General features: G+C 39.5%; 3 protein-coding genes across 5 annotated transcripts; all 3 read right to left on the reverse strand.

Annotated features, from left to right (window-relative positions):
- Positions 1 to 571: 571 nt before the first annotated feature.
- LOC121246245 (serine/threonine-protein kinase ATG1a) lies at positions 572 to 18,431 on the reverse strand. Of its 3 annotated transcripts, none has more exons than XM_041144345.1 (14): positions 17,873 to 18,431; positions 17,641 to 17,758; positions 6,710 to 6,768; positions 6,106 to 6,170; positions 5,563 to 5,656; positions 5,396 to 5,476; positions 5,118 to 5,229; positions 4,833 to 4,887; positions 4,684 to 4,748; positions 4,456 to 4,650; positions 4,015 to 4,379; positions 1,533 to 1,698; positions 1,235 to 1,305; positions 572 to 1,131 (listed from the first exon to the last, which is right to left on the reverse strand). In XM_041144345.1, exons 1-14 carry the CDS (start codon positions 18,119 to 18,121, stop codon positions 892 to 894), a joined length of 1,935 nt encoding a protein of 644 aa, XP_041000279.1. In that variant the 5' UTR covers positions 18,122 to 18,431; the 3' UTR covers positions 572 to 891. The 3 variants fall into 3 exon arrangements, with proteins under 3 accessions (XP_041000279.1, XP_041000278.1, XP_041000277.1); XM_041144344.1 differs by having other exon boundaries at positions 1,401 to 1,698; positions 17,873 to 18,430; XM_041144343.1 differs by having other exon boundaries at positions 1,401 to 1,698; positions 4,456 to 4,748.
- A 4,122-nt stretch (positions 18,432 to 22,553) lies between these two features.
- Positions 22,554 to 23,759, reverse strand: LOC121246863 (protein FAR-RED IMPAIRED RESPONSE 1-like). Its single transcript, XM_041145173.1, has 2 exons — positions 23,645 to 23,759; positions 22,554 to 23,051 (listed from the first exon to the last, which is right to left on the reverse strand). Exons 1-2 carry the CDS (start codon positions 23,710 to 23,712, stop codon positions 22,589 to 22,591), a joined length of 531 nt encoding a protein of 176 aa, XP_041001107.1. The 5' UTR covers positions 23,713 to 23,759; the 3' UTR covers positions 22,554 to 22,588.
- A 253-nt stretch (positions 23,760 to 24,012) lies between these two features.
- Positions 24,013 to 24,732, reverse strand: LOC121247277 (protein FAR1-RELATED SEQUENCE 5-like). Its single transcript, XM_041145650.1, has one exon. The coding sequence runs from the start codon at positions 24,730 to 24,732 to the stop codon at positions 24,013 to 24,015; it is 720 nt and encodes a 239-aa protein (XP_041001584.1).
- Positions 24,733 to 26,437: the final 1,705 nt, after the last annotated feature.

Below are 26,437 nucleotides of genomic sequence, written 5' to 3' on the forward strand. Positions count from 1 at the left end.
TTAACTATTGAGAAAAAAAAAAAAAAATGAGTGAGCATATTTGGGAGTCATAGTATCATTTTCCTCAAAAAAGATGAGTCCATATGTCGTGCCTATTGTAGCAACTGTTTGGATTAGAAAATTGTAGGTATGAAGCACTCAAAGGAAGATGAATAAATACCATTGGTTGAGAGTCATCTTTGTATCATCGTCAAAGGCCACACACTTGTTACTCTACACGAGCGTTTAGCAGTGTAGCAAACTCGAACCGAGGAAAATATTATAAATCTACTACCAAAGAAATAAAATCAGTGGCCTTCCCTCGGCCAAAACCACCGAGCCAGCCCATTTAAGGGCCCTGATGTTTGTATTGAGTGTAATTGCATGCTTTTAAGCATCGTTTAGTTAAACTGAAATGATATGAAAATTGAATAAAATATTATTTTTTAATATTATTTTTATTTCAAGATTTAAAAAAATTAAATTATTTATTGTATTTTGTGTGAAAGTTTAAAAAAATTGTAATAATTAAATGAGATAATATGAGATGATTTGTATAACTAAACGAGAGAGACTTCACTAGTACTAATGATAATAAATAATATTACATGCTCTTTTTAGTCATAAATTTACAGTGTTGTATGGACAAAGAATAGACAATTTTATTTACACAAGCTCAAGCAATGCGGCCATTTCTCTCATTCTAGATGACCAGCTATTGACATCACATCCCTGTACATCAGACACCAGTCCAAGTATTTCACTCATCATGTTGATTAAAGAAAAGTTAATCTATATATATTCAACTCATCACCATAGGCAAAATTTGTACAGTGCATCTTTCCACTATTTCGAGCAGCTGGCTTCAGTAATCAGCAACCCGATGAAGCTCTTGTTTGAATAACTACTATGTTATTTGCCACGAGGGGGCGGCAGGGATTGCTTATGAGGATCCTGTGACACAAGGCAGCGAGACTGATGAGACTGCAAATTGATAATGTATTGCTGAATTCTCTTCTTATCGGCATCAGTTAAGGAAAAAGGTGGGTTCAGTGGCAGGCACGTTGCTTCTCTTACAATAAATGAAAGCAGAAGCAATGCTTTAGAGTACAATGCTGCCGCCCTTTCCTTGTTCTTCATATACTCATCAACCTGGAACGAAGGCAAACACTCTTTGAGGAAAGTACTGATTCATTGAAAAGGATTTAGGGGTTTTAAAATGAGAAAGGATGAGGAAACAGTTAAGTTTACTTACTGCAGCATTAGTCGCAATAGCGAGTGCTTTTTGGTATATTATTTCCATTGTGTCCGGCATCTCAGCAGCACCTGCAATACATTTGATGTACTTGAGTATGTTTCAAAGCTAGTTCTCTAATTGGAGAACAGAAATATTTCTTCTAGAAAGTTGAAGGCAGCCTAACCATCCATATCTCTGATATGAGACGATGACTTTTCTGCACGATCAAATGCAGAAAGAAATCCTTGTTCTGCCCACAAGGAAACAGATGAAGGCTTGCTAAAGTCTATATGTTTTCCAGAGTTCGATGACGAACCTGCACCTTCCAAATAAGGTATGAAGTCATTGGTGGAACTAGTTGCAGGTAGTTCACCTTCTGTGGTGGAGGTAAGCCAAGAACTGCAAATCTGAAGAGATTTCTTCCATATAGCCAAAACAACTAGTTCGACTGATAATGATTCTAGAAAAAGTCCAGCATCATACTGCAAGTGGTAGTAATTACCAGTCAGATGTGTGAGCTCTGAAATGCAGACCAATGGTGCAATATGCTCTCGATATAACGTTAAAAAAATGATGATGAATTATGGGTATAACGTTAAAACCTCTTTCAAGCAATAACAAGTGAAAGTGTATTAAATGACGGCAATGAGAAACAACAAGACTTCCATGCCAAACCAAACACATGGACAAGTCCTAATATTTCCAAAGGGATTCATATATAATGCTTTCTACTGTTAAACCGGGTAATTATAGCATATACACAATTGTACACCCCACATATTGCCACTTTAAGTGATTTTAAGTGAAAAGCACGTTTCATGCCTTTATAAGCACAAGCTTCTGAACATTGGGCACTTATCTCAGATTGGGCCTTCCTCTTACAAAGACAAATAAACTTTAGTCCCTAGTCCATATTGGTTAAAATTTAATCCAACTCATCTTTGAGAATCCCTCTAGTACTTATTTTCTTCTAACATCGCTAACAACAAAGGCATCTTCTACTGTAACACACAAATGACAGAGAGACTTGGGATAAGTCCATGACTATGGGCACCCATTGGACTAGACCCAACAGTCTGACCATGACTCTTCCCGCTGAGAAAACCAATAGATCACTCATCAGCCCTGCCATTAGCACCGTGGGCAAAACCCATGGATTACTCAGCATCTTCACTTCTGCGCTTAGTGAAAAGCAAGGGTTCTGTATCTCCTCCTCTAGCAAAGGCTTGCGATACTGCATCTTCCATGCCTTAGCTAGCACCTCCACGAAAGACCTACAACCAATAGCAATTGTCTTCACCCGAAAATTCATACCCAAGAAAGAACCACCCTTGAAATCTGTGGGCTGACAAGGAATAGGGTTTCGTCCAAACGCAGAAGGAAGAGCAATCCATGGGCCCGACACCTTCATATTCAGACAGGAACATTGGCAGATCCAGATCTGATCAGGGTCTTTCCCTTTCTTCAGCCATCTCATACAGTGCGTTTTAGGTCTCAGGAGATGTTGATCAATGAGAGGTGGTTCAGAAGGTAGTGGTGACTCCGTCACTTATCTCCACTGTCATGGTTTGCCCTGAGAGGCCAAACCTTGATCCCACAAGTCCATTGCAATGGGCTTTCCCCTCTTCCACCGAAGCCATGCTAGTAATAGCTCAGGAATGGATATGGACCTTGATTTAGAGAGGCATCACCTTATCCAGGAAGCACCAAAGCCACACAGTCGGAAAGGAGAAAGGAATTGGATGCCCTTCACAGCACACCTCGGGTATTAGATTTTGCTGGGATTCGTTAAATGGTTGTTCATTCTTCCACTTCAGATAATGAAGATATATGGCTATGCCTATGGGTAATTCCAACTCTGAGATACCAAGTGGGGCTGCCCTTGCCCATCTTAGTTTGAATGGTGCTTCAATATTTATTTATGTCCCTCTGAATTGTGGCTAATTCTCTTGAGTGTTCTGTTGTCACTAATCCTCCTGTGGATCCAAAGGAAAAGCTGAGGGCTTGTGTCAACTTTGATACGAGTGATGAGGGGTGGATTGGGGGGGGGGGGGGGGGGGGGGGGGGGGGGGGGGGGGGGGGGGCGGGCCTAGACTTGGCAGTGTTCTCTGAAGTGGTTCCCCTCCCATTAAGCACTTGTTTGCCAATTGCTAAGAAGGCTAAGAAAGGGAAAAGAAAATTTCTGCCTTGAGTTTTGAAGACTGAAGAATATCTGCCATGTGGTGAGAATTTCATGGGATGGGTATCAAGAGTCCCTTGAGGCCTTGTTTACAGCCATCGGAGCAAGTCACTTCCTTGAGGACAGAGTCTCAGCCCTTGGTTCCAAAATGGGTAATAAAGGCAACAAAGATTTAAGAAGACTATACCACATCAACTATGATCTCCATAGCGTGAATCTGGTAAAGTTACACAGAAGACTGATTGTGAGCATATTGAGGCGTCCTCAGTCCTTTTTTGTGTTGATCAGGGATGGTGTCCTCAGTTCTGGTTTTGCTTTGTGTGAGGAGTTTGTGATGCTTTTTGGGGCTTTAGGTGGAGTTCATTGCATAGCTAGTAGGGTTTTGTGTTGTCTAATCTCTGGAGGGGTAGTTTGTTTCTGTGGGATAGGACCTGGTGGGTTTAGGGCTTAGTTTGCTGGTTTTTTTCACTTCCCTTTTGACTAGGTGTTTTTCACTTCCCTTTTAAAAAAAGTGTATACATATGTTATTACAGTATCGTCAGATTGATTCATGAGCACCACATCTTGTTTATCTGATAAGCACAACATCTGTTAAAGCCAAGAGCACTATATAACAAACCTTTTCTTGTGAGAGTTCTGCCAGAGCCTCAAGATAGTGATGTAACAAGTGGAGTTTAGTTGAAGGATGCAATATGGTTAGTCTTTGTGCTTCCCTTAATGTAGAGGATGCATTTGATGTCACTAAGAGATCTGATCCATGGCTTTGGGCAGATTCTGGACCACCAACAGAACTATCAGCCAACTCCATTTTTTGCATTGCAACAGCTATATCCAAGTCATTTTTCCTCGAAGGATAAAGAGAAACTCTGCTTGTAGATTTGTCTTGCAGGGAAGTCTCAAGGGAATAAGAGAAACCCTCCATTGAAGCAAACGGAGCATTGACAAGTACATAATCTTTCTCAATAGACTCCACTGAATCAGAAACTGTATAGATAAGACAAATAAGAAATTTCAAACAACGCACGAGCACAAGGGAAACATCCTAAGAAGAGAAACAGACCTGGACGCTGATCTGATGAACATCCCTCATCGACAGATTTCCCCATCCTATGACTTGAAATATTTGGGGTAAACCCATGACCACTATTGATGATGGATGAATTGTCACCATACTCCACTTGCTTTAGTATGTTGTCATGTAAAGATGTAATTAATGTGGGGTTTCTGCCATATGAGCTCGTGGGATGCACAGAATGCAATTGCGATCTCCGATCATAGGCAGTGGAATTGAAATTCCCATCCATTGACTTCATTGGTTGAAGTGGAGAAAAGTACTCAACCTCCACATTTGGTCTGCAAGTTAAAGATAATAGTTATGCATTGACCCAAAAAGAACCAACGCAATGAATTATATACATCAGAAGGTAAGAGTATAACCTGGGCTCCCGTAGGAACTTGTGGTTAAAGAAATCCTTGAATGTTAATCTCTCAACTGCAAATTGAAGTGTTTAGATAAACATGGAGGTTTCTAGATGAGCTACACAGGCAAAAGACTTAAGATTATAATAACTAATAGCAGAACAAATAATAAGTATGTTCGATTGTTGACCGCTAATTCATATAAATAAATCCACAAACATCCACCAACACCCCACCCCACTCACCCAACCGACCTAAAACAAATAAAAAAGAATATAATAAATTAGTACCCCAACAGAGTACCTGGGTTTTGACGTAATAGACTTCGGACAAGATCCACACAATCTGGATGTATTTCTTCCAAACTACCTTGTGGAAATTGCAGCTCAGTTGATGTTAAAATGTTCTGAAAAAGCTGTAATACACAACTAATCAGAATAGGTATGAAATAGTACAGAAAACATATATGATCATATTGCCAGCCCTCTTTTAGCTTTAATGGCTTGATCATGCATGGAAAATCTTATGATTTTTCATATAGTAATTCAGCTTATAATAGTTCAGATAATTTTTCTTGAAACCTGCAAATGACTATTGCCATCAAATGGCGGCTTCCCAGTCACCAGCTGGAATAAAATGGCCCCAACACTCCATAAGTCAGCCTGCAGGCAGCACCAATAGAATAAGAATAGAACGGCACACCTATCTACAAGAAGAAACAAGTGAATTCAATTTAATATTGTTTCACCTTTGCATCATATTTCTGGTTCTGAATAATTTCTGGAGCCATGTATAATGGCGAACCACATAGGGTATCAGCCAAGCCTTGGGGCATCAGGGACCTGCCAAATAAATAAGTCAATGAAACAACAGCATGCACAAAAAAATTTGAAATATTATCGCCTTGTTTTATCTTTTGCATCATATCAATATTATTCCACATTATGTAGGGAAACACTTAAGAAATTACCGAGGTTAAAAGGCTCATAATTAATAAGATAATCTCTTATACTATATAATTGTGATTAAGACTCAATAATTACCTAAGCATGTGCCTTACTTGATAAGTTAAGATTTCAGCAACATATGACCTCGATAAACTTTGTTGAATCCATATAGGCAAGGCTAACATATTGGGACAAGTTTTTGTTGAGCTCTCTTATGTTAATGATGACTTCTCTACTCTAGGAAATTTCAGAGATTAAAGTACCCCATAGGTTACAGCAGTATGTCTCAATTTAATGCAGAAATGCTCTTGGAATTGTTAGACGTAATATCAGAGCAATTTTACCTTGCAAAACCAAAATCACCAATCTTCAAAATCAGAGTTGCTTCCCTAGTTGACAAGAGCAAGTTCTGCAGATTTTAGAAGAAAATATCAGGAAGACTTGAACCAATCACAAAAAAATATTACGTGTCGTCTCAATCCAGGCATAGAAGTTATAACTATTCCATCAAAATAAGAACTATGCTTATGGATGTAACTTTGATTTACCAAAGTGACCTTCAGACATATTAATTATTAAGTGATAACTTATCAAAAAAAAAAAAAGTGATAGTTACATTCGGTTCCTTCAAAGGTCCCGCCTTTGCTTTTGCATAACTGAACACACATTGCATACAAAAAAAAAAAAGGAATAGAAGGCAGTATGGAGCACAGGAGCTCCTCTAGTACTAATTAACCATATAACAGGAATCATATATTTGTGAGAACTTCTCACACCCTAACCTGAAGTAAGATGACAAGCCAACAATGGCATAGCATTCTAATTTCTGACAAACAACATGGATAGTACAGAGGCACTCATGGTTACCAGATCTAAATTTGACTTCAGCATCATATCAATCAAAAGAGCAGATGTTTGAAATCCCAGTTTGAGGAGAAACATAAATACCTGTGGTTTCAAATCTCGGTGGATGAGGTGTTTTTCATGAAGTATTTGCAACCCTGCGGCTGCACAGGACAATCCAGACTAAACAATTAAAGGTCCAAATTTTATGATTTTATTCTCAGTTACGACTGAAACAAAGAGAACCCGCAGGAAATAAAATGCAGTAGGCTATTGAGAATCGGCACGTTGGAAGATACCCACTAGCCTAATCATTAATGAAAGTGATTTGATTGCCTTTACACAGCCCACAGCAAGGCATAAGACTGAGCCCAGCATATACCCAATAATCTAACCACTAAAAAAATTACCTTTGTCTAATTGAAAAGTCAGAGGAAAAACAAAAGACGACATATGTAAGGTCAGGCACATACCCATTTGGGTGCACAGTACAAAAATAAATCGGTTATAATCCAAGAAATCAATGTTATGGTTCAGGAAATGATTTCAGGTAAATTCTGGCAATTCGAGTAGCCAGGCACTCCAAGGTTGCACACGGCAAGATGAGATTCAAACTGATGATAATCTTCATTCATAATACGCTCGCCTTTAATAGGCGTTTACAGACTTGCAATTAATTAGGAAATAACTGACCCACTTCGCACAGACTAGTGCGTTAACAGATAACAACCCACTTAACAAATCATGGCCCATGAACTGTAACAGCCCATTGACTTAGTCTAGACCCAACTGAATTAAAAAAACATGCATAACAGTAATTCCCTAACTTATGTAGCCCTACTACACTTGGGCATTTTGGGCGTGTAACATAACCCTTCCCTTCAGAAGAACTTGCCCACGAGTTCAGGATATGTCTTGCATAGCTCCTCTGCATCAACCCAAGTGGCATCCTCCTTGTTAGCTCCCTTCCATTGAACCAAGAAATCAACTCCCGCTCGATTTCCCTTTTTCTTGAGCCTTCTTTCTACTATTTTCTCTGGTTCAGGGGCCATTGTGCCGTTCTCCATCACTGTCGATAGTCTAGGGTTAGGGTTTACCTAGATCCCAAGCTTCTTTTTGAGGCAGGAGATGTGAAATATTGCGTAAATCTTGGATTCTTTGGGTAGATCGAGCTTGTATGCAACTTTCCCAATTTTTTGAATGATCTAGAAAGGCCCGAAATACCTTGGAGAAAGCTTCAAGCTTTTCCTCACTATGACCGTCATTTGTCTATAGGGTCTTAACCTCAAATAGACTCAATCCCCCACGTTGTATTCCCTTTTTGTTCTCTTTTTGTCCGCGTACAGCTTTATTCTTGTTTGAGATTCTTGCAAGTTTTCCCGTGCCAGGGTGAGGATGAAATCTCGGCTTCTCATTTCGTCTTCAACCGCTTGTACTGCCGTGGTCCCAGGCTCATATGGGAGGAGTCGTGGTGGCTCTTGTCCGTAAACTATCTCAAAGGGGGAGAACTCGGTGGAAAAGTGCTCTGAGGTATTGTATGTCCACTCGGCTAAAGCTAGCCAACTGGCCCAATCTTTGTATCGATCACTGGTAAAGCACCTGAGGTAACCTACTAACCATTTGTTCATTACTTGTCTACCCGTCCGTTTGAGGGTGATATGCCAAACTCATTAGTAGTTTGGTTCCACTTAAGTGGAAGATTTCTTTCCAAAAGTTGCTTGTGAATATTGCATCTCGATCACTGTCTATGCTCTGCAGCATGCCGTGCAATTTGAATATGTTTTCCATGAATGCTTTTGCGACTGTTGCTGCTGAATATGGATGTCATTGGTATGAAATGACTGTACTTGCTGAACCTGTCTACCATCACCATGATGACACTGTATCCCTTGGACAGAGGCAACCTCTCTATGAAGTCCATACTTATATCCACCCATACTTTACTTGGTATTGGCAAAGGCTGTAAAGCCCCAGCTAGTTTGAGGTTTTTTGTTTTGTTTCTCTGGCATACCTTGCATTCTCTTATGAATTTTTTGATGTCCCTTCTCATGTCATGCCAAAAGAATTTCCTCTTGAGCCTGGAGTGAGTCTTTTGTGAACCAGTACGCCCTCCCATAGGGCTGCTATGGAATTGCTGCATGACTTGCTCCTGCTGTATCTTTAGGGTTCCCAAGTGTAACCTCCCTTTGTAGAATAGGAACCCTCCTCTAAACTGGTACTTGAGGGGATCAAGATTACCTTGATGGTGGTGGTTGAGTAACTGCTGCAACTGGGGATCTTGGTGGTATACTTGATGGAGCCCTTCCCACCAATTAACTGTAACCATGTTGATGGCCTTGGCTTCACCATAATTAGTCATGGTCACCTCTGGTTCTGAATTGTTCCCTTGGTCTGGCTGGAGAGAGCATCTGCTACCTCATTTCCTTTGCCATTACGATATTCCACACTAAAATCAAAGCCTAACAACTTCGTTATCCACTTTTTGCTAAAAAGGTGTTGCAACCTTTTGCTCCAAAAGGTGCTTCAGAGCTTGCTGGTCAGTCCTTACTTTAAATCTGCGTCCCAACAAATAATGTCTCCATTTTCGAACTACCAACACGAGCAAAAAATTCTTTTTCATAAGTGGATAGGAACAGATTTTTACCTTTTAAGGCTTGGCTTAAATAGGCTAGCGGCCTCCCTTCCTGCATTAAAACAACTCCCAAACCATTTCCAGAAGCATCACATTCTACCACGAACATTTTTTTTTTTTATAAATAAATAAATTATATTGATCAAAGAATGGCAAAGCCAGTACACAACTTTGATGCCCTAACTAGGTAGGCACATTAGAGGCAAGAAAATCATGAAGGGTCATGCCATTAAAATCCACAGCAATAGCCCAACTACAAAGAGTTCTAAAAAATAAAACCTTAAGTCCCTCCAACGATCTTTCCTGGTCTTCGAAAGTCCACTCATTGCGCTCTTGCCACAAGCACCACATAATGCATAGATGGATCATCTTCCAAATTGCTTTAATTGAATGCCTGCCTCTTCTGTTTGACCAACTAGCCAAAGCTACCTACATGGTCTTTGGCATAACCCAGGCCATATCCAGTCGAGCGAATACCTCGTTGCAGAGAATCCTTGTTGTATCACAATGCAAAAGGAGATGCTCTGTCGACTCTCCCCCTCCTCTGCACATGCAACACCAGTCTGCAATAATGATCCTCCTTCTCCTCAAGTTATCAATGGTAAGTATTTGGGAGGTGCCTTGTGTCTCCAGATCTTTCTCCAAGGAAACTAAGTACTAGACTCTTGAGTAAGGGCCTTATAGAAAGAACGAACAAAAATAGTACCTTTGCCTGCTAGAGTCCACCACCTAACATCCTTTTGCCGCCTGTTTGGTCTCATAGAATATATGAGGCCATAAAAATCTTCAAAGGTGCTTATTTCCCAATCATGCGCCGCCCTACTAAAATTAATGTTCCAAAGGATCTGACCCCCCGATATGTCCATAACTTCCGCCACTAAAACATCCTTAGCACTTGCAATCTGGAAAAGAGAAGGATACAAATCTTTTAAAGCCCTATTACCACACCAAACATCTCTCCAGAATTTGATCCTCGAGCCCACACCCAACTGAAGCTTAACATAACGGATAAAAACCCCCCATCCTCTTCTAATGTATTTCCACAACCCAACTCCATATGCCCCCCTTACTTCTCTAGTACACCAATCTCCCCATAAACCACCATATTTCTTCTCAATCACCAATTTCCATAGATTGTCTAGTTCCCTGGCAAATCTCCACAGCCACTTGCCTAATAACGCTCGATTGAATACCCTTAGATTTCTAACCCCCAAACCTCCACCAGAGATAGGACGACAAACCTGCTCCCACTTTACTAGATGAAACTTGAACTCCTCCCCCATACCCCCCCCACAAGAAATCATGCTGGAGCTTCTCAATACGGTTCGCCACACTAGTTGGTATTGGGAAAAGAGATAAAAAATAAGTAGGTAGGTTTGAAAGTGTACTCTTTATCAAAGTAATCCTTCCACCTTTCAACAAGTACATTCTCTTCCACCCCGCCAATCTCCACTCTATTTTCTCGATCACTGTATCCCAGACCGAAGGCGCCCTCGATGCACTCCCAAACGGAAGTCCCAGGTAAGTAATAGGAAAGGAGGTTATCTTGCACCCCAATGTTTGAGCCAACTGACGAATGTTAGAGACTTCCCCCATTGGCACTAATTCTGATTTCTCCCAGTTCACCTTCAAACCAGAAATTGCCTCAAAGCAAAATAGTACGGCCTTCAGAACTTGCATCTGGTTTTGCTTTGCTTCACACATAATAAGTGTCATCTGCAAACAGTAAATGAGAAATATTAATCGTGCCACTATCCGGGGTTCCGATTGGGACTCCGTCTAGAAAGCCATTTGCCACCATAGCCGAGAGCATCCTACTTAGAGCCTCCATAACTATAACAAACAATAAGGGTGACAACGGGTCCCCTTGTCTCAAACCACGTGAGCTATGAAAAAAACCCACTGAACATCCATTTACCAACATGGAGAACTTTGTCGTAGTTATGCACCAAAGGATCCATGCCCTCCATCGCTCTCCAAAACCACACCTCCTAAGCAAATGAAGCAGGAAATCCCAATTGACATGGTCATATGCCTTTTCCATATCGAGTTTGCACATGATCCCTGTGTTCCCGTCTTTCAGACTACTATCGAGGCATTCATTGGCAATTAGTACCACATCCAGAATCTGTCTACCTTTTACAAAGGCATTTTGAAGTTTCGTAACAATCTTCCCCATCACCTCGCTCAATCTGTTCGCTAGTACTTTAGAGATTATCTTATACACCCCTTTCACTAAACTAATAGGCCGAAACTCCTTTATCTCCGTAACCCCCACCTTCTTAGGTATCAATGCAAGGAAAGTGGTGTTAAGACTTTTTTCTAATTTTCCAACCAAGAAAAACTCCTTAAACACCTTCATGAGGTCCTCCTTTATTACATCCCAACAATCTTGGAAGAACCCCATAGAGAATCCATCTGGTCCTGGAGCCTTATCCCTGACCATTTTCCTCACTACTTCATAAACCTCTATCTCCTCAAACTCCATTTCCAAGCGCGACACGTCGCTCGACCCAATGGTGTCAAAGACCATCCCATTCAGTGGAGGCCGCCATCCCACTAGCTCCACTAGTAGGTTCTCGTAGAAGTCAACAACATGATTGTGGATTACCTGCTCATCTCTACACTCCACCCCCTCAATTTTCAACATCTCAATGTTGTTATTTCTCCTATGCGAGTTTGCAATTCTGTGGAAGAAACTTGTGCTTCGGTCTCCTTCCCGTAACCACAGTTCCCTGGACTTTTGGCGCCAAGACATCTCTTCAAGTAATATCATCCTCTCCACATGTGCAACCAGCTCAGACTTCCGATCTTGTTCTTCCTGGGCAAGTGGTTGAACCTCTTGAAGCCTCTCAATCTCCTGAATTTCCAGCAACTTTGTTTTTTTGTTTTCCCCTATGTTACCAAACGACTCCAAGTTCCACACTTTAAGGTCTCTTTTAAGTGCTTTTAATTTACCCGCAAAAATGAAACTGGGAGTACCTTGGAACTGATAGGAAGACCACCATTGTTTGACCCTATCTACAAAGCCTTCCAATTTTAACCACATATTCTCGAATTTAAAAGGCCGACGACCATTACGAATTCCTCCACAATCAAGCAAAATAGGCCAATGATCCGATCCAATATGGGGCATACGCTTTTGCCATACATCCGAGAAATGGCTTTCCCATTCTGGTGAAATTAAGAACCGATCCAGTCGAGACCATGACTAGTTATTAGACCAAGTAGCGGTACCCCCTGCTAGTGGCAAATCCATTATGTTCAAGTCAAAGATACACTCCGAGAACTCCTCTATAGCTGGCCGCAATCTTCTACTTCCAGATATTTCGCTTGGGAATCTTACAACATTAAAGTCTCCCCCTATACACCACGGGAGTTCCCACCAGTTATGGACCCCAGCTAGCTCTTCCCATAACAATCTTCTATCTATATCTAAGTTAGGACCATAAACACCTGCAAAAGCCCACCGAAAATTATCAGAGACACACTTAAACGAGCACGCTAACGTGTATTGCCCAATAAAATCCTCCACCTTCTCCACCACCCGCCGATCCCACATCACCACAACCCCTCCGGCCGCCCCATTAGAGGCCAAGAACACCTAATCCACATGAGTTCCACTCCATAAACTCCTTATAATTCTCCTGTTAAACATTTTCAATTTCGTCTCTTGCAAGCATACAATATCAGCCTTCCACTCCCGAAGGAAGTTCCTAATCCGTAAACGTTTATTGATCTCATTTAGTCCACGGACATTCCACGACACTATCTTGGGCTTCATTGAGGAAAGACCAGCCCCTTCCCTTTCCCCCTGCCCCTGCTGGAACTACCCTCCGTATTCATCAACCAAGTCAATCTTTTAAGTTCCCTATGCTTCTTCAATTCACCTTTAGTTTTTTGTTTATGACCCGCTTCAATTGCTGTGAACAAAGCCATAAATTGATTCTCATAGCCAGCACACTCAATCCCCACAAATTTTTGGATCTCTTTCACTTGATGAAAGACCTAATCTAAAACATTCGGTTGAGCCGGGAAGCAGAAATTCAACAGGACAGCGTCCTCTGTTCTACTACTCTGAATTCCGTGAGTTTCGTCGTCCAAAGAAATATCATCCAATCCCAATTGTCCACAGACATCAGGGAACACCAGATCACCATCCACCGAGTGCATTAGGTCCTCAGATCCCTCCCCTCTTCAACCACCTCCTCATAATCGAGATCTAGTCGAATAGAGACTTCCTTCAGACCCAAAAACATGTCTTCTAGGCTTATTGGCGCCGTCTGTCCTCCCTTCAACAAAGAGAGACCTTCCAACCTCGACGGAGAGCCCGACGCCTGCTTCATCAGTACTAACTGTTCACATACTGCCGATGGGACATCATCGGAATGTCCCACTACCACCGTCGGCGATGTCTGTGGACTCGCCGCTACCCTTTCCACCAACGGCGAGCGTGGCTGCGTCTCGGGTATGCATTCCACAGATCCGTCGCACAAGGGCGGGCCATTCTCCCTTGCATTGTTTCTGTGTTGACGAAGCCCAGGCCCAGAAACAAGTCCTCCACTCAAAGAAGCCAAGTTGCCATCAGGATGGCCCGTGGGCTGGGCCCTATCCATGGCTGCCTTAACCAGCCCTCCAACGGGTTTCGGATTGGGCCTGGGTTGAGGTCCAGCCTTCCTACGCCATTTAGGCCCATGAGACTCATTTGAATACCCTGAGCCCTGTCCTTTACTTCCCCTTCCTTCATCCCGTTTCCCACTTCTTTCCTTTTTCAGCCCTACATGCTAGCATACTTCCTCCATCTCCCTCTGTAACTTCCTCAATTGTCCCTGCAAATCCATCAATCGCCTCCTAGTCTCCCATGCCTCCTGCCCAGCATACTTCCTGCCATCCTCTACACCCGTACATTATGTGGGGCTCGATGCTCCACCCTGTCAGAATGGATTGCACCTCCGTCACCCCTCCTTTGCGAGAGCCTTGGTCCCACTGCAGTAAGTACCTCCTTAAAGGACCGTTCAAAAGAGTTCGCCCCCCTTGCCACTCTGTCCACCTGAGCTCCTACGGCGTCTCCAACCCCGTTTCCCCTGGCATGGGCCATCTCCGAAATGACTTCCTTCAGCCTTCTCCATCCCCACCCATCTTCACCTTCAGGGAAACAGAGCAAAACTTTTCTTCCCGCCTGACCGTACTCTACAATTGACAAGTAACGTCCAAGGCTATTCACACAACGTTGAGCAACAAAGCTTCGATAGCTCTCCCTTATCACCGAGCACACCTCCTTCTTCCCCCCTCTCAGGCATTCCTCCAGCACCTTCACAAACCACTTTGTTGTATTGAGTCCCACCAGCACCTCATGTTTCTCCTTCCAACCCTGTTCTGAAATACGCAGATTACCTCCCTCATTCACAAGCAGTATCAACTTAGACTCTATCACTAGCTCTCTAACTGCCATCTTAACCACCGCTTTACTACGACGCCATCAACATAGCAATATCACCGACGAGTCAAGTTTTGCATGTGTACAAAGAGAAAAGTTTTGCATGTGTACGGAGAGACATAACCCTGAATATTAAAGCGTGATCATTCTCTACCACGAACATCTTGGAGAAATCTGGTAAGCCAAGAACAGGAGGGCTCACCATGGCTACCTTTAATGCTGCAAATGCTTGGCTGGCCTCCTCACTCCACTTAAAGGATTTTTTCTTGAGTAAAGCAGTTAGAGGGGCTGCAATACTTCCATATCCCTTTACAAACTTCCTGCAATAACTTGTTAAACCCAAAAATCCCCTTAGAGCCTTAGGATTCTTAGGTTCAAGCCACTCCATTATGGTTGTAATCTTTAATGGATCTGCTTTGACTCCCTCTTTGGAAATTACATGGCCCAAATACTCCACTTCCAACAGCCAAAAACACATTTTGAGGCCTTAGCATACAGCTGGTGTTATCTCAAAACTTCTAAGACAGCTTTAAGATGCCCTACATGTTCTTCAACAGATTTATTGTACACAAGTATGTCATAAAAAAAAACTAACACAAATTTCCTGAGATACGGCCTGAATATCCCATTCATCAACCCTTGAAAGGTTGATGGAACATTGGTGAGCCCAAAGGGCATCACTAAAAAATAATGCCCCTCATGTGTACGAAAGGCAATTTTGGGCACATCTTCAGGTCCTGATTTGATAGTAGCCTAATCGCAAGTCAAGTTTAGAAAACAACTCAGCACCATTAAGCTCATCCAATAACTCATCTATATTAGGAATGGGAAACTTATCTTTGATGGTATCTTTGTTGAGAGCTCGGTAATCAATGCACATACGCCAGCTCCCATCGGCTTTCCTCACCAAGAGAACTGGTGAAGTGTATGGACTTTGACTTGGTTGGATTACCGAGCTCTCAACAAAGTCAAGTTAAAGGCTGGCAGGCTCTACTGGTGCTCCTCCTAGTTTGTCACTGATCTCCATAAACTGCAGCCATATTCCTCTCCCTTCTACAAGGGCAGCTTTGCTCAAACTATGTTCTTACTCTATGGCCTTCTCGGGTAGCCTCAAGCCCTACAGAAATATATTATCCCCGTCCACAGAGAAACTCATACTTAAATCAGCAAAGTTCTACTAAATAGTCCCCAAACTTCTTAACCAATCTACCCCTAACACAACATCACACCCTCCTAGGGTTAATAACAACAGATTGGCTAAAATGTTACAGCTTTGCATTTTTAAAAGAACTGTCTTACAGCAACCAAGGCAAGGAAGGATGTCCCCATTAGCAACTTGGACTGCCAAGTGGCCTTCTTCCACTAGTAGTTTTGCCCTCCTTGCTACATTCATATCAATAAACTATGTGTACTACCGGTATCAATGAGAACAATAACTTAACATGTACCAATTTTCCCAACTAATCTCATGGTTTTGGGTGAAGGTGCCCCTGCAATGGCATGCAGGGATATGCCTAATGGTTTAGCTTGCTGAATTGCAGATATGACCTTTGTATTAGGCTGGTTAAAGGTCTCTTCTTCTTCCAATTCTTCTTTCCTGCATTTGGTTGGGACTTATACGCTTTATGGGATAAGGGTTTCTTCTCTGGAATGGTGGGTTTGGTCTCGGGTTTTGGGGGGCTGGAAGTCTAAGTACTGGATTTGGGGCTGCTAATCTGGATATGGGATTTTGTCCAAGTAATCTGAGAGGAGTGGGCTTGAATGAGGGTGCATAAGGGCTATTTTGGGCTTGAGTGTTTTGGTAAGAGTACTGTTTTCTGGTCACTTCTTCTTCTTGTAGCCGAGCCAATCCAAAAGCTGCAGCAAGAGTATTTGGTTTGAACATGGTAACAATAATTCGCAATTCATCTTTTAAACCACTTAGAAAAGTACTTATACGAAACTCTTCACTTACCCCAATTATTTTGTTGGATAGGTTCTCAAATGCTATTTGGTAATCCTCTACGCTCCCTGTCTGCCTCAATTTGGTGAATGCACCCACTGGATCCTCGTATGCCGAAGGCCCGAATCTGGTGCGGAGAGCCTCCAAGAAGTCACCCCATTTTGTCACTGGGCTTGACTCCTTCAGCCAATAATACCAAGTCAGCGCCTTCCCTTCCATGTGAAAAGAAGCAATTTCCAGCTTGTGGTCCTCCGGAGTCTCAAAATAATTGAAGAACTGCTACGCCTTCAAGATCCATTTGCTGAGATCTCCCCCATCGAAACGAGGAAAATCCAACCGAAGAGATCTAGCCTAGATCCCCCCGTGTCCATCAAACAGAGGATTAGCATTTATTTTTACATTGTTAGAAGTCTCTTCCCCTAAATTGAGTTTAGTTGTAATTTGTACCAAGCTGTCATAGCTTGATGCCAAATTATTGAGTTGTTGCAGCACGCCTTCTATTAGCATTCCCTGCCTGGATTGCTCTTCCTTCAGTGCAGCGGTTCCCCCTTGTAAATTGTTTACTGTTTTAGATAACTATGATAGTCATGTTCCCTCAGCCATGTCGCAAGAACCTGGCTTTGATACCAACTTGTTATGGTCCAAGAAATGATTTCAAGTAAATGCTGGCAATTCGAGTAGCCAGGCACGCCAAGGTTGCACACGGCAAGATGTGATTCAAACTAAGATAATCTTCATTCATAATACGCTGGCCTTTAATAGGCGTTTACAGACTTGCAATTAATTAGGAAATAACTGACCCACTTCGCACGGACTAGTGCGTTAACAAATAACAACCCACTTAACAAATCATGGCCCATGAACTGTAACAGCCCATTGAGTCTAGACCCAACTGAATTAAAAAAACATGCATAACCGATTATAACCTTTAACAATAAAAGTAATTCCCTAACTTACGTAGCCCTACTACACTTAGGCATTTTGGGCGTGTAACAATCAAAAAGTAAAATTACGGTTGATCATACCCAATTGCCTCATGAAGTGCCTTGCATCTGCCTCGGAGACTTTGCCGTGGCGTTGAATGTAGGCTGCTAGGTCACCACGATCACAATACTCCAAAACAAGGTAAATTCTATCCTCAGTCTGCGAACCCCCCAAGAAACACCAAACATAATCCACGTATAATTATAATTATCATTAAAACAAAAAACAACGTCTACTGCAGAAGAGAACCAAGAAAGCAACAACAGTTTGTACCTCGATGACCTCGAAAAGGCGAATAATGTTTGGGTTATTAATGGTGCTGAGAATGGAAATCTCTTTGAGTAAATTCTCACTGACTTTTGGGCTAAGCTGCGTCCTGTCTATCTCTTTGACAGCGACCTCTGCACCCGAGTAGCGGTGCCTGGACCTCCAGACGACGGCGAAGGAACCCCATCCAATTCTCGGTCCAAGTATATAGTCCCCGACCAACCGGAACCGGCGGTTGTGGTCTCCAAGATCCATGTCTTGTTCTCGAAGAAAACGAAGCCAGTGGACGACCACAACAGGGTCTTCCTGTTCTCGTTTAATTGTGGGATATCCAGCGATCAGGTGGTTTTGTTTTGGAGGGTTTTGAGGTGTTGGGGATGAGTAATATCATTTGAGTTGAAGAGGTTTTTAACTTTTTGGTACTACGTTGTTGGGAAAGGATGCGTATTTTGTGTGGAAACGACGCCGATGTTGTTTGCAGGCTGAAAGGACACTCTTTTTCGGAGATGAGGGAAGAGAGAGAATTGAGTTGCTGACTGCTGAGTGGACGCATAGCTTATCCCTCATCAGCTGACTGTTTTTTTCCTCAAAAATAATAGTATGTTTATGAATATATTTATATGCAAAAATTCTCTATAATAACAATTTTTTCTTAAGTCTAGTTTGTTTTTCAAAAACGTCTTATCTCATTTTATCTCATTTTATTTTATTATTACAATTTTTTAAATTTTCACACAAAATAAAATAAACAATTCAACTTTTTCAAATCTTAAAATAAAATTAATATTAAAAAATATATTCTAACAATATTTTATTTAACTTTTTAACTTTAATCTCAACTCATTTCATCTCGTTTCATCTCATCTCTAAAAACAAATAAGCCCTTACTTAATGCATGGATGATGTAAAACTAATTTGCAATCGAAAATTATGTGTATGGTTTTAGGATGTGTAAAGTTATCAATATCTTATATTTTCAATAGAGAAATAGACAAATTTGAGATTCACGTAAAAACTACCTCACTTTTTAACGATGAACTCTTAACTTCTTAAAAAAAAAATAAGGCATAAAATTTACTCACTTTAAGATTATATTTAGTATTACTTGTTTTAAATTAGTTAACATAAAATAATATCAATAATTGTTTTTGATGATTATAATTATGATCCAATAATAACTAATGTATTTAAATGCCAACCTGCGAGTAAAATTTAAAGGGTTGTTTGGATACAAAAAAATATTTCAACCCATCTCATCTAATATCATTTAATTATTATAATTAAATTCTCACACAAAATATAAGAAACAATTCAACTCTTTCAAATTACAAAATAAAAATAATATTAAAAATAATATTCTAATAATACTCTATTTAACTTTCATCTTAACTCACTATTTAAACCTCCTCTTAAAAGTTATTTAAACCATCAAATATCAATTTTAATTTAACTCATAAATAAGATAATAACATTTTCAGTAAGTCCCTATCTACATTGATTATCAATTATGGGTCTTTTTACTTTTTCTTTAATGTTTAGTGATTTTTTTCTTTTTGAAAAGTTCAAATATGGGTATTGAATTTGACCATAACGTGTCATATCCTATGTGTCTATTGACTCTATTCTATATCCCCATCGTTTCATTCCCTAAAAGAGAATATGATTTTTCTTTTCCATAATAGGGGTTCAAAAAAGGAATATAGAGAAAAAATTTATTCAAAATTTAGTGCATAAAGTTGATGGAAGGTACACAATGGGACTGAAAACTGAACCGATCGATTTGCTTTTAGTCTAAAATCAAAATCGACCGGCAAGTTTTTTTATGGAAAATGCTAGGGAGCCCGATTTGGGCTCCCGTTTGAAAATCATGTCTAACGTGGGAAGGCCAATTGGCCTTCCTGTCCTTTTTTTTTTTTCCTTTTTCTTTCTTTTTTTTTTCTTTCTTTTCTCTCTCTTTCTTTATTTTTTCTTTGTCTTTTTCCCTCCTCAGCTCCCTCACCCTATCGAACATTTTTTTATTTTGTCTTTCTCCCTCCCTCACCCACACCCAGATCTCTCTCATGAAGCCTCCAGTGAACTCATCACTGTCTCCCATTTCATCTCCCCTGCGTCTCCATCTCCCCTCCCTCACGTCGGCGATCACTACTCAGTTCTTCTCTAAGATAAGATGCTGATGCCCTTTTTTTTTTTTCTTTTTGTGGCTTTGGTTGTTTTAGAATTTTTTTTTTTTACTCAGTTTTGAGTTTTGTTGTACCCATTTGAGACTCATTATTTGGTTTTTTTTTTTGGGACTCAGTTTTGAGTTTTGTTGAGTTTTTGGAATTTTTTTTAGACTCAGTTTCTAGCTCTTTTGGATAATTGAAGGATTAAATGAGGTGAATTAGGAAAGTTGGTCTTTTGAGTGTTTGTGGGTTCGGCTATTGTAGTTGGTCATAGTGATTGGTGATTTTCTGAGCACCGAGTGCTCGCAAAATGCCACTAAGAACCACAAAATGAAATGTAGCTGCTGATGCTCTTTTTTTTCTTTTCTTTTTTTTAGTTTTGTTCTCTGGCTTTGGTTGTTTTGGAATTTTTTTTTTTACTCAATTTTGAGTTTCAGTATATCAATTGGAGACTCATTGTACTAAAAAAATTTGAAATGAAATTTGAGACTCATGGCAGAGTTCATATTTACATCTTTGTAGAATCGTCACTATTTACAATTAGCAGAGTTCATATTAGAAGTCCAGAGTTATTTTGATCATTTTCTAACCATTGCTTTTTTTTTTTTAAGCACCATTGCTTCATGTTTGACTACTAATATATTACAACATAAAAAGCTTTATTTTAAGTGTTTGTGGGTTAGGCTATGGCAGTTGGTCACAGTGATTGGTGATTTTCTGAGCACCAAGTGGTCAACAAAATGCCATAAAAAACTATAAAATGAAATGTAGTTGCCGATACTTTTTTTTTTTTTTTTAAGTTTTGTTCTCTGGTTTTGGTTGTTTTGGAATTTTTTTTGGGACTCAATTTTGAGTTTCAGTTGCTTAGGCATTAGTAACACAAACAACATTTGTTGGTCAACTTTTTATATTTTTCCGTTGAATCACACTGTCAAAATGCCTTGCTACCATTCTTTCAATTGGACTCAATTAAGCAAATCGACGGTTGGGGACATTTTAAATTGGGGGTTAGTTAAGTTGATAAGAGTAATTTATCTATATTGTTATTTTGCATTTGATGATGCTGAAGAGGATGAAATTTGTAAATTATGCAGCTTTTTGAGATTTGCATAGACCAATGTAAATCTATTTGAGCTCACTATGTCATGAGCAATGCTTTCATCTCTCAAATAATGTAGATCTTATGCATGCTGTCGTTACCTTTATTGTGAGATGAGGAAATATCGCTTCCAAAGTATTTGATAGTTTTTGAAGATTAAAAAGATGCCCATTCATTTTATTAATGTGTTGGTTGCTTTTACAGTCTGGGCATTCTTGCGGATATTTTTGTTAGTATGACCCGAAAATACCACCATATGGTGAGAAGAGATTGAGAGGCGCAAGAGAAATGTTGAGAGAGTCATTGTAGTATTAGTAATTTCAATGTTATGGGTATTTTGTGAGCATTTGTATTGAATTATGCAAATGCAAATATAAAATTTACATAATATGACATGATTTTGCATTTGGCTATTCCACTCAAAACTTATTCTCATATTGGATTATCCATCTATTAGTCAAAATAATAATAAAATATTATAAATTTAATAATATATTTTTTTTCAATTTTTTTGTTCTATTAATCTTTTTTCTAAATTAACAGCTACATGGAAATATTAATGTTATACAATATTAATTTTATACAATCACCTTCTGAATTCAAGGCATTTCACTGGAGGATGGCAGATTAGAATGTGCTATTGGTATGTAATCTTAATTTTTGTTCAATTAATTTAGCAGTAATTATATGAATTAGGGGAAAAAGGAAAAAAGCAGCCCATAAGATATTAAAGTCGTATAAATGGAAGTAGAAATTGCATAGTAAATCTAGCATGCTTGGCATGTTTATGCCCGATATTGGTTGCAACGAGAGGGGCAGGCAGGTGTGTGGGCGTTCCTCAAGTTTCTCTCAAGTTTCATTCTTAGGTACTACAAGATATTGCATCTAGGAAATTGTTAATGAACCGCATTAGCTAGCAAACAATGCTTGCAGTCGTTATATACACAAGTCCACAAGATCCAATATGAAGTTTCATTAATAGTACTGGTACAAATTCGACACTCTATTTTAATCCAAATTGCATGATTGCGATTATGATATTGCATCAACAAAGAGTCACAAAAACCACGAGTGCTTACATTAACAAAGAGTTACAAAAATAGGTTCAATCAAATTCCAAGATTTCAAAATTACAAAACAAGTAATAACTGACACAAATTTGTCTCATGGCCTCTACCAATCAAAATGCACTGAAGTCCTGATGAAAAGCCTCTGAAATTAAGTCCTATAGGCGCATAAAAAAAATGTTAAAAGTGGCAATGCAATTCACTAAAAAGATTACCAAAATAAGTTAGTTTTACATTACCTGTCAATAATGAGAAGTCGAAGGAGTTGAAAAAAAATATGGTGCATGTGTCCAAACTTGACTTTGTTGATCCTAGTGTTAAACATATAATTTTAAAATATCTGAAATAAAAACCGCAAAACAATAAATGAAAAATATGTTGAATCATAAATGAATTAATAAAAAAGAACCTCAGTTTTGTTGTGGTGTAATCGCCTTTTCGTACTAGGTTTCTTATAACTCTTCTTAGCGGGGTGCACTTTTCTCTTAGATGGTAGTCTTCCCTTACTTCGAACTACCAACAGACTAAGAACTCTGCCTATCGTACCCCCCATGGAAGTAGTTGTATCGACTGTGTTGCTAATATCATGATCAGCAATACCAGGATATTGTGTCTTCAAATATTCTATCTGACTAATCAATTTAACACAACTGCTCTCGGCCTTTGAAGCATTGGAACACAATTCATAGAAGTAATTTTGGATCCTATCGTACCTTCGCGCATCGTCGACGCTACTAGTGTCATAACTACTTTTCACGAAGGTGTATTTTTGCTTAACATCTTTCCTCCACCGATCCAAGATGTATTTTGATGGTATTGTATGTTGGCCCATCTGAGTTAAGATACGGAGAGCGTGCCTACACAAAATACCCCTAAACTCAAATAACTTACAACTGCATTTCACATCAAGGGGATCTTGAACAACTTTAACATTAAAGGTTACACATTTTAAAAAGTCATCACCAACTTGAACCTCATCCACAACAACAAACATATATATACCATCCTCACACCCCATCTCCTTAGTAGTCAAATATGGAAATCCTCGCAATTCCTCTTGTACTTCTTTGAACTTAGCAAGAGTATATGCACTTTGAAATTGATTCTCAAGAGGATAGCGACTGATGCAAGGAATGTTCGTGTCAAAGGATTTGAAGTTAGCAATTGCTTCATTCTCTACCTTCCTCCTAAGGGCTGAATCATACTGGTCAACAAATTGCTTTAGAGTAGTTCTAGAGTAAATGTAGTCGTCGAAAAATGCATTCATTCTTTCACTTCGCTGCGTAGTTGACATTCATGCCCAGAATGTGTCTCTAACATAGGTTGGGACCAAAAATGACGACCACTATACAGTGATACCAACTATGCATTCTCATGCAAATCATATGTATCGAGCATATAGCACCAATGTTCCTCAAACTCATGCTGACTGAAAGAGTCATAAACACACCTATGTATAGTACTCTTGATTTCCCCATATCGACAATGTGATCCAAACTTCTCAGGAAGTTTGTTCATTATATGTCGCAAGCAAAATCGATGCCTAGAAGTTGGAAGCACTCTCGAGATTGTAATTTTCATGGCCTTGTCTTGATCTGTAATGATTGCATTTGGTGGTTGGTTATTCATACATTGCAACCATAACTGAAATAACCACTCGAATGTATCTGCGTCTTCACGGGATACCAATCCGCATTCGAGTAAGATTGACTGCCCATGGTGATTCACACCCACAAACGGTGCAAAAGGCAATTTTATACGCATTAGTCAGATATGTTGTATAAAATGTAATCACACCCCCGAATGATTCATACAGCTCTACTTCGGGCATCTGCCCAAAACATTCTTTAACCGCATCTCATTATCAACGTTTATCTTATAATAAAACCCCAGATTTCTTTTTTGCATATCTTCAAAATAGTTACATAGAGCTACACCGCCTCCTACCCCGAGGCGAAATCGTCGTGCATTGTCAATGTAGTTTCGACACTCCTTCTCCTTGAATGTTACATTCTCATAACCGCCTGCCTCAACAACCATAGACTTGAAATTTTTTGACAACCTTATTCCTGCCTCGTCATTTCTTTCAAGTCTCTTAGCAACACGAGCATCAACCTTCTTAAAGCATTTGAAATGTCTTGACTTTCCCGGACTACAGCTGTGTGTGTGATCCAATATCACATTGGATATAGTATATCCACCTTCATTATTGAATACAGCATTAATCCTAGCCTTACACCCCATCTTTACTGTTTGTCTTGGTTTCATAACATTGGCAGCCCTACTCTTTGATGTGCCTCCTCGCGCACATGCCAAGCAAAGCCATTTTACCATCCCATCCTCATCCTTACTAGAATTTCTTTTGGATACTGCAAACCCCTTCTTTTTACTATACTTCATATAGTAAGCATGCACTTCTTCTACGGATGAAAATTTCATTCCAACCGTTGGTTCTCCAATAGTTTCATCACCTCCAATCTCCTTATCAATTCCTACCTCATCACACTCATTATTTGAATATTCTATATCAGCATTCATTGCAACGTTTTAATTGTCTACAAAGATACAACATGTGGAAAGATATTAAAATAAAGCTTTTTATGTTGTAATATATTAGTAGTCAAACATGAAGCAATGGTGCTTAAAAAAAAAAAGCAATGGTTAGAAAAATGATCAAAATAACTCTGGACTTCTAATATGAACTCTGCTAATTGTAAATAGTGACGATTCTACAAAGATGTAAATATGAACTCTGTCATGAGTCTCAAATTTCATTTCAAATTTTTTTAGTACAATGAGTCTCAAATTGGTATACTGAAACTTAAAATTGAGTACAAAAAAAAAATTCCAAAACAACCAAAGCCAAAGAACAAAACTAAAAATTAAAAAAAAAAAAAAAAAAAAAAAAAACTGCATCATCAACTACATTTCATTTTGTAGTTCTTAGTGGCATTTTGTCGAGCACTTGGTGCTCAAAAAATCACCAATCACTGTGACCAACTGCCATAGCCGAACCCACAAACACTCAAAATACCAACTTCCCTAATTCACCTCATTTAATCCTTCAACTACCCAAAAGAGCCAGAAACTGAGTCTAAAAAAAATTCCAAAAACTCAAAACTGAGTCAAAAAAAAAAACCAAACAATGAGTCTCAAATGGATACAACAAAACTCAAAACTGAGTCCAAAAAAAAAAAATTGAAAACAACCAAAGCCACAAAACGAAAATAAAAGAAAAGAAAAATAAATGGACATCGGCATCTTACCTTGGAGAAGAACTGGATGGTAATCGGCGATGTGAGGGAGGGGAGATGGAGACGCGGGGGAGATGAAATGGGAGACGGTTATGAGTTCACTGGAGGCTTCGTGAGAGATCTGGGTGTGGGTGAGGGAGGGAGAAAGACAAAAGAAAAAAATGTTAGATAGGGTGAGAGAGCTTAGGAGGGAAAAAAGACAAAGAAAAAAGAAAGAAAGAGAGAGAAAAGAAAGAAAAAAGAAAAAAAAAAGGACGGGAAGGCCAACTCATATTAGACGGGATGTTCAAACGGGAGCCCAAACCGGGCTCCCTAGCATTTCCTTTTTTTATTTGCCCAAAACCAATTGAACCAACCAACTAAGGAATGCAAAATAGGCCGGACCGTGTTGATCGGTTCGGCGATTTGGGGTCGGTTTTGGGCAAGAAGACATAGAACTTAGGAAGGAGACAACTAATCGATACTTATTTGCACCAAATCATGCAAGAATCAATAAAGACAATAAAATTGGTGAAACCCATGAAAAATTGTGCCCAATGGTTCAGTAACTCAATTGCAAAATCAAACCAAACCGACCAACATCGATTATTTTATATTTGAACCGCCTATCAGTTCTCCATCAATTTTTTAGTTCAGTTGTCAGTGACGATTAGTTCCGACGATTCCTGTTCAACCCTAGTACACATTGTAATTAAAATCTCAACTTGAAGTGTGAAGCCTCAAAATTTATGATTTGAGAATGATCTCATGCCTGTAAATATTATAAAACGATTAAACTATCACTCCTTAATTAGTGTGATTAAAAATTTCATATAAAAAGATATTTCTCTTTTTATTATGTATTCATAACTCTTTTTCGTTACTTTTTCTTATCATTACTTCATTTTATTTTTAAGTTTGTGTGAAAAGCATATCATCTATATTATTGATGTGGCATGATTTAATTTATAAGATTAAAATCTATAAATTTTCTTATAAATTAAATCTTG

The sequence above is a fragment of the Juglans microcarpa x Juglans regia genome, chromosome 1S, assembly GCF_004785595.1.
Source record: "Juglans microcarpa x Juglans regia isolate MS1-56 chromosome 1S, Jm3101_v1.0, whole genome shotgun sequence".
Lineage (NCBI taxonomy): Eukaryota > Viridiplantae > Streptophyta > Magnoliopsida > Fagales > Juglandaceae > Juglans > Juglans microcarpa x Juglans regia.